Below are 13567 nucleotides of genomic sequence, written 5' to 3' on the forward strand. Positions count from 1 at the left end.
ATGGCAATGATAAACTCTTCGTTTCAAACTCAAATACTGTACTCTTACAAGGAAACAACCAGGCCAGTTGAGCAGATGAATGATCAACAGGACAAGCCTTCCTTCTTTACTATCATCAAGGAAGGCCTCAACACCAAGACCATGGTGATTGTTTTGTTTATATTTTACTCCCATTTATTTCATGCTACTTTTCTAGCGAGAAATACTAGCCTTTCTTTTTTCTTTTTTTTTTCTTTTTTTTTTGATAACAATACTAGCCTTTCTTTGGATGATGAGAAACTTGAACAAAAGAAGGATTTTTAACATTAGCATTCTTGTTATATATACATGTTCTGTTTTTTTAATATAGCTTCTGGTGAAGCTACTACCATGGGCTTTTTTCCATAATCTACCCGAGTTCTTCATCAGCATTCTTGTTGATTATCAGGGTTTTGGTCTATAGGGTACAAAATGAATCTTGCTTCCTTAACCACACACAAAGGAGGTAGCTTTTATGGTCATGAACTCAGTTGTTTGTGCTATGAACCATACTACATGAACCATCCCATTTGCCTTCACTTCTGCATGTTGTGGGTAGTAGAACTAGAAAATGAACTTGTCAGTTTTTGCTATTCATCAAAGAAAGAAAATATCTACTTACTTTATGAATAAAAGAAAAGGAATGAAAAGATCTCGTGATTAAGCAATGGGACCTCTATAACATGAATAGTTATATTATCATATTTTCCTTCCAGAAAAACACTAAATGCTCTTGGTTGGTATGGATTACAGATGAAGAACTGAGGTTGCATCAGTGAGTAGAGTTTTTGAAAACCATATATTTTATCCGTGTATATTTGGTATCAGAGAGGCTGGCCATGGACCGGTGTGTATAGCGGAGACGCTGAATTTTCAGTGGGGGAGGATGTAATGTCCCACATCGGTTGTAGAGGGGAACGAAGCATGCCTTATATAAGGGTGTGGATACCTCTTCTAGTGTGAGGCCTTTTGTGGGGTGTCCCAAGAAACAAAACCGTGAGCTCGACGGTGCTTGTGCGCGGGGCAAAGCGGACAATATCATGCTACAGGGTTTGGGGCTTACATTTGGTATCAGAGCCTCGCCGCCCCCCACTTTCTCTTGTGGCGTTTCTTAGCACAGGTAGGCTGGGCCTGTTGCATTGTTCACTCTTCAAGCCCAATGGGCTCTCGTGTGAGGGAGCGTGTTGAGATATATAGTCCCACATTGGTTGTATGTGCAACTAATGTGGAGTTGGGCTCTTGCGTGAGGGGACGTGTTGAGATATATAGTCCCACATTAATTGTATGTGCAACTAATGTGGAGTTTATAAGACCTTGGGCACTCCCACCCCTTGAGCTAGCTTTTAGGGTGGTGTATCCCAAGGTTCTTTACATTAGTGTACATGTTTAAACCCCCGCAAGTACCCATTTTTCCTGTCTTTGCCATATGTGGAATGGCATTTGCAGAATATGATTATATACATAATACATTTATGCCCATTCAATTTGTAACTCAACCTGTAGATTAGTGGTTATGCATTAAAAACAAAACTTTGAAAAAGTCACTTGTTTCCTAACTATATTACTGTGGGGCTGGGGCATCACTTTCAAACTCTACAGCTTTATATTTCTTGACAATAGTTTTGTCCTTAAAATGCATGAGGAAGCCTAAGTAATGCATCATTTAGCATTTACTTAAATATTTCCGGTATTATGTAGCACAAGTCTGCAAGGAATGCCTTCGATTGTGTAATAGCTCAAGCTGTGTCCTTATCACCACTTTGGCAATCATGTTTATTAATTATTATGGCATGTATGCTGGTTTCAAGCCTAGTGTTGTTTGCAGAGAGTCCCACCGAAGTTTCTAAAGTATTTGGATGAAGACTTCTCCAGTAAAGCAATTCTTATAGGCCCTTCTAGTGACCTATGGCAAGTAACTATTTATGAGAAAGGAAATGACATATATATTCAACATGGTTGGCCACAATTTCTGAGAGACAACTTGGTAATGCATGATGAGTTTTTGCTGTTTACATATGATGGAGGGAACTATTTCCGGGTGCAAATTTTTGGTAAGAATGGATGTGAGAGTCTACACTTCAAAAAAATAAGACAAGAAGAAGTTGTCATCCCGAGGAAAGAGAAGGGTTGGCCAGAAATAACTTCTGCTGGTTCTTTACACCTCCATGAAACTAAGCCTTGTCAAGAAGGTAAATATGCTGTCTAACACATAATACATGCATGTATACAAAAATATGTGGTTACAAGTTATTACAACCTATGACTGACAATTTTAATTTGACAAAATTGTTTTGAAATGAAGAACATGTAAAGAGCATCAAGGATTTGGCCTTGTATTCCTTCATTACTCTCCAACTCCTAAAAAATGTTTCATTTCTTAAATTTTTGTTTCATGTATGTAAAACAGAACTGCTTCTGGGCAACGAAGGCTCAGTTCCTGAGAAGTACTTTTTAAAGCCTCATATTTCAACTGAACTTGAAACATCAGATGCTTACAAATTGGCCGAGTCTTTTACCTCTGACAATCCTTATTTGAAGCACCACTTGACAAAATCTAACGTGAAAAATTGTTGCATATTGGTAAGTATGAAATTTGATGAGCCTTAGTATCACAGGTACATATTGAGTGACATGCTTATTTACATGTAAAAATTTTATGTTAATATTAATATCTACGAGAGTTTTCATTCTGAATGAAGAATGATCTAACCTAAGTTGGGGTTATCATGCATGCAGCCTATCGCTACCAAGTTTGCCAGAAAGTATATTCCTGAAGTCATAGAAGAGATCATCCTTCAGAATTTGGAAGGAAAATATTGGAGAGTGACTGTGGCTTTTAATGGCACTCCAAGTCAAAGGTATACTCAATTTACAAAAGGATGGGCAAAATTCGTTCGTGATAACAAGCTCAAGAAAGGTGACATTTGCATATTTGAACTTGAACGCATAAACCATATGAGGGTTCACTTTTTTAGAAGTGCACCAAATTAGTTTGAATCCAGTGTCTGCCAAAGCTGAGCCTTATTTGATTTATGTCATGTTATTGATCTCAGCTCGTAGGAACTATATATTACAGTATGGTGTGTATTCTTAGAAGCACTCTTAAACATTACCATTTATCTTTAAGCATTTAGCTTTAGCTTTTACTCTACTACTAAAATTTGGCTGATATATATTATAAAGGCCTAATAGAAGATCAACAAACCTGAGCTTATGTACTGTCTATTTCAATTAATATTTCGTTGTGTTCTTCTAACAAACAAATCCGTCTTTCTTGAGCCTCGAGTTCTGTCAATTGCTGTCTTAAAGAATTACACTACTATTACAATACAACTTGACAAAATATATAGTGTATACTGTAAAAAAATTCGAACGTGTAACTTTCCAATTACAAAGGAGTAATTATTATTATTATTTTTTAAATTTCTCAATTGGTTTATCGATTAATCAACTAATCTGGTTAAGTCGCGGAAGACCAAGGGTGGCAAAGCTCTTCTTACCAAGTTTTAACACAGCTGCATATTCAAAATTCAAACTCAAGATCACTAGTTAAGCTGGAACATCCTCTTACCAGTGGATCCACATGTTCGATGATTTGGCTACCTTTATTTAATTAAAATGCTGAATATATCATCAAATTTCTTGCATTTATAATTAAAATGAATTTTTATTGGAATCTCTAGTAATGCATTAGATTAGCTTCAACTTACTATTATTATAATTGTATGAAACTTTTTTCCATTTTCATAACATTGCTTTTGCGTTCATCCCCTTTTCTGTTGTTATCTTATCTACTAATTTTAAACAGAGCAACACTGACATGATTAAAAGTAGTGTATAAAAATACTATCTTCGATCATCCTCAGAGCCCTTGGTAAAGAACTTATTCTCAGGCCTACATGATTATGTAACTTAAGTTGCTCCCTGTCATGTTTTGATGTGCATATTTAAAAAAATATTAAATTCAAAACGTACTTCTTTATTCAAATGTCTGCTGGGAAATGTGTTATACATTGCCACATTCTCCTAACACAATCTAAATACCAAATACAGAATAATCTATATTCTGCATAGATGAGATAATTTTCCTCAAATCATTGAAGAGATCATCCTTCAGAACTCAGAAGGATAACCTCGAGAAGTGACTTGAATTTAACGATAAAAAACAAAGTTGTACCATGTTATCCTAAGAATGGGTAGCCTTAGCACCTGATAACAAGATCAAGATTGGTGACATATGCTCATTTGAACTTGTAGCCAGAAACCAAATATTAGGGTCCACATCTGTGTAATATAGCTTGAATCCATAAAGTATGACAAAGGCTGAGAGTGATATGTCATCTTTCTCATGCTATAGTGAGTTCTGCATGTAGAAGTTGTATTAGACAATTGGGTATTTTCTCCAATGTAACATAACATTATTTATCATTAAGTAACTAGTTGTACTCTTTTTTTTGTTCAAATAACTAATTGGACTTCACCTATATTCCAAAGGACAGTCCAAAAGCTTGAGGAATATATAAGGCATGTTCTCTCTATATAGTTTCTTTGTGCCTACACTTGTAGGATGAGTAGTTTAATTATATATATGGTAATTTGATTTTTCATTAAGTGCACCTTCTGGACTATAGACTTTTGATATAACTTTTTCCATGTGCTTGCCAATTGCTACTTATGGAGATGGTTCAATGGGGAAATATCAGACTATTCAGAGAAGCATCCCTCAAAAAAAGAAAAGAGAAAACCAGGAGTGAAAGGATTTTAACAATATATAAAAGGAAATGGAATTCCTTTCTTCCTGCTCCATCCTTTTCCATGTATTTTCGGTCTCTTCTACTAATTAACTACGGATGTCACCTTTAATTTTTTTGTGGTCCCCCATCAGATACCTTGTGTTGACACGTGTAAATTTTTTGCATTTCTTAACAGTCCATTTTTTTTTAATTATTATTATTTATTTATTTTTAAAAAAAATGATATGACATAGAAGAATGGAATAAAGTGTTACAAGATCTTCCTTTTGACAATTGGGGATCTCTATATATAAATATATAGCAATCGGGTAGGGAATCTCTTTTCTTGCAGAAACCCTTTTTTTTTCTGCCTTTTTTGGCTTTCTGTGAACTACTCCAACTTTCATTAAGCCTTAAACTAAGTTGGCTTAATCAAAACAGGTTATCATTTCGAAAAAAAAAATAAAAGGAAAAAGATAATAGATATTTTTTAAACAGATTATTATAACAGTAAAAAAAAGATATATATATATATATATGTGTGTGTGTGTTAATTTTCTAATGTACTTTAGTTTTCACATTGAATAAGTAAAAACAATGATAAATATTCATTTCATATACTAGTATCACATCAAATAAATAAAATAGTAGGGTAAATTTTGGTTATAAATTGAGGCCAAAACTCCAATTGATCTATTTATCTCGCGTGTTATATAAAAAATATTTCACCACCTTTGTCATGTGGCAAAAACCTTATTGAATTCTCTTAAATGATTTATTGCTTTTATATGAGAAATTAAATTGATTTATTTTTCAATTTAATGAGATATGACTCTATTGTTAACACAAATTGATGGAAATGAGAATTTAATTGCACTTAATTTTTTACTTAATGACAAGATGATTATTTAAAGTGAGTAACTATATTATATGAAAAAGAAAAACCCAAAAATAATAATTTTGGAGGAAAATGAAGGGCATTTTGGAAAGTTTGGTTCTCTATTACAACATAAATTTCTTAAATGGCCTTTCATTTTTTTTCCCAAACTCCAATACCACATCGTTTTATAGTTTGGGAAATAAAGTTAGTGTGCATATATTATATAGGATTTAGTCATTCTCTTTTCACAATAAATAATCTTATTATGCTTTGATTGATAAAAATCACATTTTATGTTAAATTATTGGATAGGATGTTGGGAAAACTCGGTTCCCTCAAGCTCGGCTCAGGGGCCTTTGCGGAAGTCAGTCAATGAGATCCTCGATCTCAGATCTCGACAATACCTCAGCCTGAATTTCACCAGGTCGGGCAGCGCAGCGGAAAAATCAAAACGAAAAATCACAAAACAAGAGAAAGAAGAAGAACACAACCAGATTTAACGTGGAAAAACCTTCTTCAATGAAGAAGTGAAAATCCACGGGACCTAGTCCAGATCAAAAATCTACTATGAAAATAATGGTTACAAAAAATCAAATACACCAATGTGGTGGTTTCACTCAAACTCTCTCTGGAGATCTCTCAAATGCAAAACATAAAGCTTTGCTCAAATCTATCAAATAATTCTCTCAAATTTTTCTCTCTAATCTGTATACCGTTTCGCATAAGTAGTAAAGTAGTAATAAAGATCGTCTCCTCAAGGATTGAAAACCAAGTACTAAAATAATCAGTCACTTTAAGTTGAAAAACTTGATCTCTTGTTGGAAAAATTAAATTGAATCTTAGTAACCATAAAAGTAAAGGCTTATTTTTGAGTTTTTGTATTTTCAAGAATGAAAAGAAGAATAATAATGGAGTTGGTTTTGAAAATATGAGAAAGAATTGCAGTTAGGGAACACTCTCCCTATGATCTCCACTTATTACTTTGGATTGATACAAAATACTTATTTATATAATTTCTCAGATAATTATGATCTCAATATATTAATAGTTAAATCTCAATCCCTTGGTAACTTAACCCTTTAACCTCACTTAGAATCCTAATCCCTTAGTAACACCTCATGAAAATTAAGCAATGAACACAATAATTCCAACATCTGCAATTAAATATACATCTATCCCTAGTATGCATACCAATAGTTATCTTATCTCCTTTCAAGATCAGAAACCCCAATATCCCTATTTAAGGTTCTAACCCTCAAACTATTTTCAACTATCAAATTGATCAGGTTTAATAAAGAAAATATCAAATACGCACAAGGTAAGATAAATAAATTTATATAAACGAGTAAAATAATGTAAATCAATCTGTCATAACAAGGGTTCACATAGGGTTTATGACCCTAACTACAATAAAAGAACTTAGCCAGACATAGTCATATCTGTCATAAACAAATATTCAAAAGAAAGCATAAAAACTATAATTACTGGAAGGAATGGAGAAGAATTCTTGATCTTCAGTCCTCTACTGCTTGCTCCGAGTTGTGAATTGGTTACTTTGGTTGTGCTCCCAAGCTCCTTATTTATAACCACAAGAATTGAGCCCATTATCTAATCGTCCTTTTGAGTCCATCCAAGAATTTGTATTTGATTTAAACTTTGTTTCCTTTTTCATGTAAAAATCTTGGAGATTTGATTGATAAATTAGAATTTCAAATCTTTATTGTATCTTGATTCAATCTTCTCACAAATCATCTAGATTTGTTTCCGCTTTATATCCTTTTCGCATCTCTTTTAATCTTATCTCTAATTTGGAGAGAGATCTAATTGCTAAATATCCACACTTTATTTTTAAATCTTTTCCTTTTCCAAAATTGCCCCGTTGCAAAACACGGGATCTGAGAATTCGCAAACTGACGCTCTCAGCGTCAAATTCACGCTTCAAGCGTGAACGCTTCTGTCTGAAAAATTCCTTCCACGCTTCCAGCGTGAGATCCACGCTTTGAGCGTGGATTTTGATTTTTAAAAATCCTCGTTTTGCTCCAGTTTGTTTGCTTTTTCCTACAAAATTAGCATAAAATTAGTATTCAATCCTTGATTAAGATTTTGACAAATTAACAGTGATTCTTGCTCTTTTTCTCAAGATTTCATCAACATTCTTTCTCTTTTTTGGCTCAGATTTCTTATATGCTAAGTGCATATCAAACAATTCCCAGATTAGGACTTTGCTGTCCTCAGCAATGTAATATATTCAAGTTATCAGCAAAGAATAATTCAGTGAAAACATGGAACACAACATCTTAAGAATTCAGACTGCTATGCATGTATAACTCTTTGTTAAAAACTCCCAACAATGCTTTTCAGTTATATCAAGAATTAAAACTCCAGCATGAATATTCCTCATCAGTTATAAATATACTCTCATTACGCTCAGTGTTTGAGGGTTTCACACTTATTCCATCAGTGTAGCAGTAATTCTGTAACACCCCGTTCTAGAACCGGTTTGTTAACATCGCATTATGATATTAAGCGCAGTTACAATCACATGGGTTCAATTAAAATCCGGATAAATTTTTCATTTTAAAACGTACCGAACTTATAATACCCAATTTCGTGATCATAACCATATTACCTTGCGGAAACAGATAAATTAAGCTTAACATCATGTTCATTTCCCATTTTTAAACCATTAATTTACTTCTTGTTTAGTTCAATACTTCTACTATATTGTAGGTTTCTTCATTAGCTACCCGTGGCTTCAAACCGTGCTCAAATCGGAGCACTGTAGTCCAAGTTAGGACAATTTGAAGCAACACAAGAGAGTGTTGGTCACAGGCCCAGCGCGCTTCAGCGCGCTACCGGGCGCTCAAGCGCGCGTTATCGGGCGCTAAAGCCTCCATCTGGGCGCTTAAGCGCACGGAGGCAGTAAGCATCAGGCATTCCAGTGTGGATGGGCGCTTAAGCGCGCAACAGGGCGCTCAGGCGCGCTATCCTGGGCGCTCAAGCTCCCACGGGGACGTTTTAGCGCGCAGAGGCAGAAGCATCTCCTCCTTCAGTGGCGAAGGGCGCTTAAGCGCGGACCAGGGCGCTCAAGCGCGCAACCCTGGGCGCTTAAGCCCCACCCTGGGCGCTAAAACACGAGGGGGCAGTAAGCCACCCAACTTTCTGCAGCAAAGGGCGCTTAAGCGCACGCCAGGGCGCTCCAGCGCGCAATCCTGGGCGCTTCAGCCCCCACTTGGGCGCTCCAGCGCGAGGAGGCAGAATGCATTGGCACTCGCAAGGGCAGCAGGGCGCTTGGGCGCGCTCCTAGGCGCTTAAGCGCGCTGCCAGGGAATTCCAATTCCCTGATTTCTCAAGTCCAAGCCTAGGGGAAAATGCATCCCCATTACAAACCCCAAATGTCCATGCCCCAAAACTAAATCCTAGCACTCATCCAACCTCTCCTCATGAGATTTAGCTAGAATTTGGGCAGCATGACCTTTGTTTTCTCATTGTTTACCAGTTTAAACAAAAGGGTACCTAATTGATTTTCAGCCCAACCAATTCAACAACTCAATACATAACAAGCATGCATATATTGAATTTCAAGTAGGCATCATTTACATTACATATCCTTTACAAATCATAGAACTTAGCTTACAAAACACTATGATCATTCCCTTGGCTCCCATCAACAAAAGGTGTAACCAAAGGCATGAGCATAGGCTAAGTTCATCCAATGAATCAAGATATACAAATGATCATGGGCTTTCAAAATAAAATCCTATACATGTCAACTACAAAAGGCATGCATAAACTCAAAGAAATGCCATATTTCATGCATAATCCAGATATGGCCACTTGCCACCAGAGGCTCCTGCAGCATCCTTACCTGAAAGGGGGTCCCCACAACACGGGGTGAGATATACGAATATATCCAGTAAACCAGGGGTCCTTGGAGCATCTCTCCACCCCACAGTTCCATATCAGTGTAATAGCAATAACAATAATAATGCAGTAAATACATATCTATGCAAAGTGCACTACATCTCCAGGAGAAATCCCTCGAGCTCCCAAGCTGTCCTAAGGAAACTCAGATGCAAATAGTCCTACTGGCCAGCTAACTACCATGTATGATTTACGCATCGTCATGCAACATACCCACATAGGGAAACACCATCCTATGCCACACCAAATGCATACACATACGTATAACAAAGCATTACACTATTTTATTGCATTTATATACACAATCACAACCTCCACCCTTTCAGGGCTTGGTAGAACAGTCAAGGGAATTACACCCAAGGTCCGAAGGCTTACCTCAATGCTTCAGTCAACCTTTGTTCTTCACCAACAGTTTCAGCAATCAACTTTTACAAACATACACCTACACATGGTGTAATGCAATCAACACATTGCATCCAAGAGTATTTCACAATCAACCATCAATTACTCAATTCAAAGCACAACACAAGTATGAGCTTACCAATTCCAATGAGCTATTCAAGCTCCATAGCTTGCTCCAATGGTTGATCACTCACGGTTGGTCCAAATGTCTCAATCCTAGACATCACAAGGATCCAATCAATCATTCAACTCACTAATTGTTCAACATGCTAGAATACTAACCAATCCAAGCATGAATTTTCCAATATTATGAACAATTATCAAATGACTATCTAGGCTCATTTCCACCGATTAAATGACATTCCTAGCATTTTCCATAACATGCTTTAAGCTCCATTCTTCCTAGAACATAGCTAATTCAACTACATTTCATAAAAATCCCAATTTACTATTCACAAACCCTAACTCATGCAAATTTCAAGGAATCATGAGGTTCAAGGGTTAGAATCTTACCACCAATGGTCACACAACCAAGGATTGATGGCTCCTCAAGCTTCAATGGAGGTAGAAACTCTCAAAACCCCAATTTTCACCAAAGGGCCGAATTTTTGAGAGGTAATATCTCTCTCCACAATGCTCCCCACTCAAAACAAAGCTAGGATTATGAAAGAGGGGAAGAATCTAAGTGGTTTAAGCTTTTGAACGGATGAATTTGGTTGAGATTTGCTCTCTCTCCCTTTTCTCTTCCTCCCTTCTCCTTCTTCCTCTTTCTCCTTCTTTCTCCTTCTCTGGCTGCTCGACGAAATGGGGGTGGGAAATGGGGCTCATTTGGCTTTTAGTCACTTAACATAGGTTAAGTGACTTTAAGCGGGTATTGGTTCGTCTATCTATTCAACTCCAATAATTACCAAACTTTACCCAAAAGTCTGGAATATTATTCTAGGAATATTACTATTTTTATTTTTATATTTTGGGCACTTTCACCAGTACCCATTTATACCCCTTAATTTTCACTGAGTACACTTTCTAACTCCAAAGTGACTCAGATTCATTTAATTAAGCCTTATACTTAATTTCACTCACTAAAACATGTTTAATTAATTAATTACACTTGATTTACTAATTAATTAAGATGGGCTATTATAAATTCCATAGACTTGAACTTATTCTCAATTCCTAAGAATGAGGAATCCATTTGTCATGCACAGACTGATCAAAAGGTCTTTGATAGGTTGTAACTTGGCCTGGTTTGGGGGTGAGAATCATTTGGTCGGAAGCTTTATTGGAAAGATTGAAATACTGATTTTAACAATACTTCCTTCTCTTCTTCATTATGCCTCATTTTACAAACTTGGGATTCTTTTCCTTCATTTGCTACCTTTTTCTTTCCTTGTTTGCAGATGTTTTCTTTCTTTTCTCTTTTGAGCTGCAATCCTTTTTCTTTTCCTTGTTCCACTACTTAACTTTTCCTTTTGAGAAGTACTTTGATTTTTCTTCTTTTGTTCAGCGTTCAATCTCTCAAGGTGTGTCAAGAAGAACAGGATTAAGTAATTTTCATCAGGTTGAAATGAACTGGTTTAAGGCTCAAAGGGGCTTAACAATGGAAATTCTTATGGGTAGGCTATTTGGCTCTAAGTTAATAAGAATAAAAATGCCCTTATCATTTTAGTTATGCATGACAAGCCAAAGAAACAGTTCAAGTTCTAGAATCTACTACAGTGAGGCCTCTCTAAAATAAAATTCCGTTTAGGCTCAAATCCTCACAGTTAAAATCCAAACTAGAATCTCAATTCATTGTTTCACATCAAGCATTATCAAACATTTTAGCAAAACAGTTATAAAAACGAGTAGTCATCATTCTCAGATTAAAACAAGTAATTGCTCACAGTTATAATGCTTCATCCAACTCAATCTAATTACTTACTGAGTAAGCTCAGAACATTCTGGAACTGCTTGTTTAGGAATAATCTAAATTTTATTTTTTTTCTTTTCTTAAAATAAAAATAAAAATTGAATCTAACTCAAAACAGCAAATAAAATAAAAAATAAAAATAAAAATTGAAGGTTAAAATATCTCCCTTTTTTAGAAAATTTTCTGTTTAGACCGTTCTTTCTGTGGTGTAGTTCTGCAGTTCTTAACAGGTCTCGCATACAGCATGCCATGCGAAAATTCTCAGATTAGAATGTTGCTGTCCTCAGCAACAACTATACTAGTCGGAAAGTAATTAAGTGCATAATCATCAGCAGTCCTCCATAGCAGCATCATCATCCTCATCATCAGCAACAACATCATCCGGAACGGCCTGTGATGTTGCCTCTGCTGGAGATGGAGGTGGTTGAAACTGTGGTCTGAAACTCGCAGTGTCAATCCCGCGATCACTGCATAGCCTCTCCATCATCTCCCTCAGGTACCTCTGCTCGATCCTCATCTCTTGTATCTGAAGCATAAGGGAATCTGCAGGAGGTGCAGCTACGGGTTCTTCATCATGCTCAGGTGCAGGTGGTGATGCTGGAGGTGCTCCACCTGCTGCACGGGCTGCCTTCCAAAGAGCATTCCGACTAGATTTTGCGCTCATAGTAGCAAAATTTGTCTGTGTGAGCTCTGTTTTAACCTGCACATCACGGGGCTCATCATCAGGAATCTCCACTCCAGCCGCTTGACAGAGCTTCTGTATCAAAGAACTGTGAGCAAGGTGGATCTCAGCCTTCTTCTGAGTGATGATGTATACTATTCTGTCAGACAAAGTATCAGCAATATGGAGATTTTCTGTACCCATAAGGGTATATAACAGCACTGCTCTCTCAACATTGACATCACTTAAATTAGTAGATGCAATGATTGTGGAATTGATGAAAGTGTGCCAGAACATTGCTTCTGGAGTTAGATCCTCCCTTTTCAACTTTTCTGGCACTTGTGGCTGCCCACTCTTTGATTTCCACTTAGAATGAGGATGAGTGATAGCAGCTCGGACTCTCTCTGCAATTTCAGGCATGTCTTCCCAGTACAGATCTTTTTCAGCAGTAGGTTGCAATCTATTAAATGTCTGTATAGAGTGGCAGGGCTTGCTACGGTCATATGTGGTCCCCAGGAATTGCTCTATTGCTTCAGAGGAGAAAGAGATCTCATGTCCTCTCACCCAGCTCTTCCTAGTTTCATCCACTGTCTCTTGGTCAGCATTGGCACAAAATTCTTTCAGAATTGTGCTGGAGCTTGGTGCAGCAAATCCCACTAAATTCCCCCATTTTCTCCTCTTCACTGTTCGTTTCACTGGGCAATCATCATGTAGGAAGGAACTGATTTGCCTTTCTGGTATGATTTTCTTGGGGCCAAACCATTTGTAAAACCTGTCTTGAGCCTCATGTGATAAGAACCTGATACTATCAAAAACAGATGAAGAAGAGGTCCGAGCCCTTTTTGTGCCAGCAACACGACTTGCTCCAGTTTTCTTGCCAGAACTAGTTCCTTTTGTGGTGATCTGCTTGCCTTTCTTTCCCTGCACTCAGAAAAGTAACTCAAAAACAAGGAAACTCATGCATGTCAGGATTTAACAATGAAAAGCAGTCATGAAATTCCCAGAATTATTTTCCACAATGGTTCTTTTGGTATCTT

The 13567-nt window shown here is 36.7% G+C and overlaps 1 protein-coding gene across 1 annotated transcript; it reads left to right on the forward strand.

The window, feature by feature from the left end:
• LOC133317177 (B3 domain-containing protein Os01g0723500-like) lies at positions 1-3009 on the forward strand. Its single transcript, XM_061519011.1, has 4 exons — positions 1-144; positions 1844-2207; positions 2426-2598; positions 2755-3009. Exons 1-4 carry the CDS (start codon positions 1-3, stop codon positions 3007-3009), a joined length of 936 nt encoding a protein of 311 aa, XP_061374995.1.
• Positions 3010-13567: the final 10558 nt, after the last annotated feature.

This window comes from Gastrolobium bilobum, unplaced genomic scaffold (assembly GCF_033153095.1).
Source record: "Gastrolobium bilobum isolate Gb01-03AN ecotype WA unplaced genomic scaffold, APGP_CSIRO_Gbil_v1 utg66984, whole genome shotgun sequence".
NCBI lineage: Eukaryota > Viridiplantae > Streptophyta > Magnoliopsida > Fabales > Fabaceae > Gastrolobium > Gastrolobium bilobum.

Coding starts and splice junctions, on each gene's coding strand:
- LOC133317177 (XM_061519011.1), top strand. CDS start 1: ATGGCAATGATAAACTCTTCGTTTCAAACTCAAATACTGTACTCTTAC. Junction 2,208..2,425: donor AACTAAGCCTTGTCAAGAAG/GTAAATATGCTG, acceptor TATGTAAAACAG/AACTGCTTCTGGGCAACGAA. Junction 2,599..2,754: donor TGAAAAATTGTTGCATATTG/GTAAGTATGAAA, acceptor TCATGCATGCAG/CCTATCGCTACCAAGTTTGC.